Source organism: Anas acuta, chromosome Z (genome assembly GCF_963932015.1).
Source record: "Anas acuta chromosome Z, bAnaAcu1.1, whole genome shotgun sequence".
NCBI lineage: Eukaryota > Metazoa > Chordata > Aves > Anseriformes > Anatidae > Anas > Anas acuta.
Window position 1 is genome coordinate 70,294,781 of NC_089017.1, and position 6,000 is coordinate 70,300,780.

General features: G+C 45.8%; 1 protein-coding gene across 2 annotated transcripts in view; it reads right to left on the reverse strand.

Annotated features, from left to right (window-relative positions):
• The window catches only part of RASGRF2 (Ras protein specific guanine nucleotide releasing factor 2), a 137,524-nt gene extending 132,435 nt beyond the window's left edge, over window positions 1-5,089 (reverse strand). For both annotated transcript variants that reach the window (XM_068666754.1, XM_068666753.1), the window contains exon 1: window positions 4,570-5,089. In XM_068666754.1, the coding sequence (XP_068522855.1) occupies window positions 4,570-4,854 (285 nt within the window). In that variant the 5' untranslated portion in view covers window positions 4,855-5,089. The remainder of the gene's footprint in view (window positions 1-4,569) is intronic.
• Between the last annotated feature and the right edge of the window lie 911 nt (window positions 5,090-6,000).

A 6,000-nucleotide genomic window follows, 5' to 3' on the forward strand; every position in this document is an offset into this window, starting at 1 on the left:
CGTGATCTTCCATTACAACATGCTGCAATGTTTCATGATGTTACAGGACCTCACAAAGAAGTGTTAAGAACTTCACACCATGATTTCTCTTCGATAATACCTTGTCTCCACAAATTCTGGTCTTACCACCATCACTTCCAATTTTCTTTTTCCCTCAAGTGTGACTGACACTCAAGGACGGAAAACAACAGTCATTCTCAAGTTCCTGAGCAAAGTCACCTGGCATGGATTAAGGTAGCCAAAGGATAATATTTAACTATTGAATGGCATCAGTATTCTCCAAGTTATGTCTGTGTGGATTTGACTAACTTTTAAGAGGAAAGTGTTTCAAAAGTAAACTCATTCCGTCTCTAATTCATTTGTCAGCCACTTCTGCACAGTTAAAAACAGCTCTTTTCTTTACACTACACCAGACACATTCATTTTCAAGAGTTATAATTAAATGTCTAAAAATGCTTAAATATTGGCAAACGAGCAGTAAATGTAGCCATAGCATTTTCTGTTCCCTTTACTTCTAAAATATGCTCATTACTAAGCAAACAGGTAAGCACTGAACTACAAAACATTTATCAAGTAGCAAAGTTCAGTCACTTCAGAGATCACAAGAGTTATACTTTTCTGTTTATTTACTGTCTGTTGCCTTAGACCACAGAGCATTTTGTAAATTCAGCTCACAACTCTTCATGAAGAGCCAGAGGCAACCTCTTCAATGCAGCATGCCTTGAGCAGGAAGCCTTGTCAGCAACTCGTTTCTTGGTTACTCCTTGACTGCATCTCAAAGTCATTTTAAAACAATATATTTTTTGTGCTTATTATGTCCACACACTATATTGTCTTACAATGGTCAACAAATGACAAGCAAGGGGACAGCTGTTACCTGGGAAAGTAAGAGCCGGATACCTCAAAATTATCCTCACGCAGGAACCATTTACAGAATCTTTTATGAGGAGGTCTGACAGAAACACTACTCCCAATAGCATTAATGTCTTAAAACTTTCCCACCGGACCACTTATCCACAAAAAAAAAAAAAAAAAAAAAAAAAAAAAAAAAAAAAAAGGAAAAAATATTTTTCATTCCAAGAATGCTTTTATTCAAAGCAATGACACTATTTATCCTGTTGGCTATTACAAAACCACTGCCATCTGAACAACCCAGAGATATCACTGAGGAGATAAATTCATCCATCCTTTTTGAAATTCTGAAGGAAGTTTCTAAAATGTGGGCCTCTCTGCTGGACCTACACACTGGAACCATCTGACAAGTTAGGTGCCTGCATGAAGGCAGTAAGGCTTACGGACAATGCTACACCTGAACCTGGTAAGTCAAAATCTTGCCAAAAAGACGACAACACTCCTCAAGCATGTGTAAGGTCTATCAGACACAGGATGCTGCGTGACACGGGTTTTTTCTTTGGCCTGATGCAGTTTAAGAGATGAACTTTTAAGTCATTGAATCTTCAGCTAAAATGACCTTTAAGTGTTGTTGCTACATTTTATACACAGAGAGTTAGAGGAGAGGTACACTCATTATTTCAATGAATGTATGTAAAACAGTGAGGTTTCAAACACTGTGAAACCACTATGTCCTTTATAAAATAAATACAGATCTACAGTAAGCAGTAAAAATTCAAATAATTGGATTCTGTTAATCTGTGGGGACATGGACTTAATACTGCATTTAATTTTCCTAAGTGGGAGGAAGATTATTGTAGGAAAGATACAAAGAACAGAGTCTGCTCAAATCATAGCAAATTCACAAGCTTAAACACACTAGGACAGTTATTAGTAACTATATCCGAGCATTTTGCTGTGTAAAATCTATAGTTATGAAACAAGCTAAAATACAGGTCTCCTCTGAATGCAATCAAAATAGTAATATCTATATTCCGTTACACATTTCCATCATTCTTTAAAAAAAAATAAAAAAATTGAACTTGCAAGGTAACAAGTGCCAGTCTCCTGTGATTCACTGAAGAAAGCTTACTTTTTAGGCACTTTATTTTACTCTTGAAAGAAACAAGCCACTCACTGGTACACAGCCAATCTCCTTCCAGAATTTCTGATAGAAAAAATGAAATTCATTATCACCTACACTCTCATGGTCATAAAGGAGTAGTTGTTGTTGGGAGCTGCACTTGTTTACAATCTGTGGCTCCTGTGGGGAGAAGCATTTTAACATTAGAATTTAAGTTCTTCAAATGTAATATTTTCATGTCATAATTTGCTCTTTTGAAACAAAGCTTCTTCCGCACAGTTGCTCTTTCAATAGTTTTTTTTCCTGAAATTATTTTGAAATAAAATCAGAGTAGACAGCAACAGCTGCTTGGCATTTACAAAAACTTTGATAAATTTTGAGGGAGATTAAAACAGTTTTTATTTTTAAATAAAAGCTCTCCCTAAAAACCACGAATATGTACAGCATGCTTAGTTCAATGCCGCATTCACAGAATATCAACAGATTCATGCACTACGCAATTTCTTAATATTAAGAAATGTACCGTACTTTTAAAGAAATTGCTTTGAAAATATCATCCTGAAGGATGCTGAAACAAAACAGTCCACTAATATCTAGAGGTAAAATAGAAAATAATACTAATACTAATACTAATAATACATTGTCATAACAATTTTTAATAGCTTTTAATATTTTAATGGAACCGACAAATCTTATGAAGGTATTTGGCATCTTCCACAAAACAGAGTTGTCATTCCTGTAACACTTTAATATTCCCTATGGCAGACTGTTGGAAGAGTTAACAGCACCAGCGTGGCTCAGCATGCAATAACTAAGCTGCTGTGCCTGTTGGGAGCCAGATACCCAAACCTGAATGTGTCTGCTGACTGAAGCACGGTCGCCTGTATACCAAAGTATGGTGCCAACTCTCTCCCCAGTCAACTCCAAAAACTTCTCAGCAGAAATTTTTTCTGACATATGTCTTGCCAAGCAATACCGAAGCAAACCAAACTAAAATGAACATGAGCTGCGAGTTAAGGAAATTTTTTTTTTTTTTTTTTGCATGCGTTTTCCATAATCATCAGTTACTTAACTTAAAGACAATGCACTGTTTTTCCAAATAATCACTCCAAAGATGTCAATGAAACTCATGTGTAATTAATTCTTCTTACTCTCTCTCCCTTACTTGTGTAATTCCATAGTACAAATCACTCCAGTGTCTGAACTACCCAAGTAATTAACACAACAAGAGTTTATTTTTCTTTCTCTCTCTTTCGGAGAAGGTAGATCTGCTTCATGAAAAAGTGACATAAAACTTCTATATATTTTTTTTCATTCTATTAATGCATTTGTGTGGTTAAATCAAAGCACTATTCTTACACCACCAGCAGTTAACATGTGTAACACTGAGTTTTCATTATCATTCTGATTATCTGATCAGATTAAAATAAATGTATTCCATTATCAGACTGAAAGCTCACGTTTTATTACTTTATTCCTGTAAGAATATGATCATGTTTTTGGAATAAAAAGGGCTGATTAATTTTTAAATATTTTCTCATTCTTGTTATTGATTAGTTTTAATCACTGGGGGAGTTTCGTGAACACCTTAGCAGATGTTTCTGTCTGCATGAGTATACAAACAAGTGTGTGCTTTAAAGAGTTAACATCTGCAAACTAACACTTGAAAGTTTTATTCTGCATCAAGTGAAAGGTGAATGGGGAGAAGGATATAAAGAAATCAACAAAAGAACAGTGTTCTTCTGGCTCTTTAATAGCAGACTATTAGTCTAATAGCATTTTTAAAGATGTAAACATAGTTGATGTTTAAAACAAAACAAATTTCAGCTCGCTCTCACGTAATTATTTTGCCTCTGCAATGCTAAATGTAATTACAAACAACACAGGCATCCATCACTATAAAAGCACAATTTAAGATTCCCAGAGAACAGATAGGGAAAGGCATTGTTTTCACACAGTTCCCTTAGTCAAGCCGTAGTTTAAACAACACTGCCAATAAACAAGCGCACCAAGCCAACGTAAAGCAGACAGGGAAATATTCGCCTTAAATTTGGTGCGGGGGATCCCGGGAGCCCCGCTCATCGCCGCTCGCAGGAGCACACCTCGGGGCAGCGAGAGCCGCCGCACGCGTCGCCACGGGACGGAGAGCGCTTAACCATTTCTCGTCCCGCTTTAGCACACAAGTTCTGCAGGCAGAGAAGCCCACGGGCACGGAGCAAGCTTAGCAGCTCTCCTGGCACGGCTACAGTGCCCGCTCAGGGGCTGGAAGCTGCCCCGTGCCCGCGTCCCTTTCGGGCCACCACCGTCAGGAGCCGCCTGGATGCCGCCCTCCCGCAGCCCCCCGCACCCTCTGGCTCCTGCTCGGCTCCTCCAGCGCAGGGACCGGAGCCGGGACAGGCTCCCAAAAACCTCCCCACGACGCCGCCAACCGCACATTGCCCGGGAGCCACCTCCGGCCGTGCCCTCGGGGCGCTCATCCCCACGGCCGATCCCGCAGCCCCCGCGGCACCTCCGGGCACCTCCGGGCAGCGGCGTCCCCACCGACCCCGGGGCAGCCCCGGGGGAGGTCCCGGGGGGTCCCCCCAGCCTCTTACCTGCTTGTCCAGCGCCGCCTCCCTGGCGCTGCCGGCGGCGGCTCCCTTGGGGACGGGCGCCCGCTCGCAGCTGCATCCCTCCAGCATGTACATGCCGGCGGGCCGGGCGCTCTGCTCGCTCTCGAAGTAGAAGAGCACGTTCTGGTAGAGGGCGAACCACTTGTCGTGCCAGCGGCTGGCCTCGGCCGCCTTCTTGCTCAGGTAGCCGCGCTTGGTGCCCTCCTTGCGGGCCAGCAGCGCCAGGTACAGGGCGTGCCCCTCGTTGTACCGCACGCTCTTCTGCATGGTGGCCCGCAGCCGCCCGGCATCGGACGGGCACCCACGGGCGCTCCCCGGCCCCCCGAGCCCCGAGCCCCGCACCCCGAGCTCCGCCCCGGCGTCGGGGCCGGGCGGCGGAGGGTAGGGGAAGGGGGGGGACGGGGGGAGAGAGAAAAAAGGGAGGGGGGTGCCCCCTTCGGGGCCGCTCCGTCACGTGTGGAGAGGTGGCGGTGGTGGCTGTGGGGGGAGTCCCGGGGAGGGGGGATGAGCCGTAATCCGCTTTAAATCCGAGCGATTTAAAGAGCAAAGTCGCCGCCGCAGCGCACGGTCCCTCCCCGCGGGGGCGGCGCGGTTGCGGAGCGGGCACCGGGGGGGAGGGAGGTGGGGAGGAGGGGGGGAGCGGGGTCCGCAGGGGGGTCGTCGGAGCCGGGGCTGGCTGCTCCCTGCGAAAACCCCTCCACGGGGGTCCGCCCGCGGGGTCTGCCCGCTTCGTTTTGGGGTCAGAGCAGGAGCCGGGAGCCGCCCCCGACACCCGCGGCTGCTCTTAGGGGCGAGGAGGAGGAGGCGAGAGCTGCGGGACCACCACCACCACGACCACCACGACCACCCCGGAGAGCCCCCACCCCGCCGGGAGCCCCTCTTTTTTTTCCGCCCCGCAGCCTCCGGGGCTCGGCGAGCCCCGCAGGGCAGCCCCCGGCCGTGCTCTCGGCGGGGCCAGACCCGGACTGGGCTCCGTGCCCCCCGCCAGGACCCAGCGGACCCTGCCCGCAAAGGACGGGCTCTGACACGGCCGGGAGGTGCCTGGCGGAAAGCGCAAGCGGTATGGAAATTTCCGCGAACTGAAGGACCCTGCCCTTAAATTTGCTGTACTGTTCAAGCATCCTTCTCTGGTTCTTTCACACACGCACACACGCGCAAAAATAGAAATAATTTAAAAAATAATAATAATAAAAAGGCATTTAGGCATTTAAAATTCTAATTTACAAACGTGTTTTTGTCTGTTGCTTTGTTGGGCTCATGCAAACAGGGAAGATTGTTTTCTCTTGCTGGCCATCTGGAAAAAAAAAAAAAAAAAAAAAAAACATGAAAATTGCAACAAAACGGCACGCCGTATCCTGCACAAAACGAGCGGGAAAACGTTGCCTGTGTGATCTCCCTCTCAGTGGTTTTGAT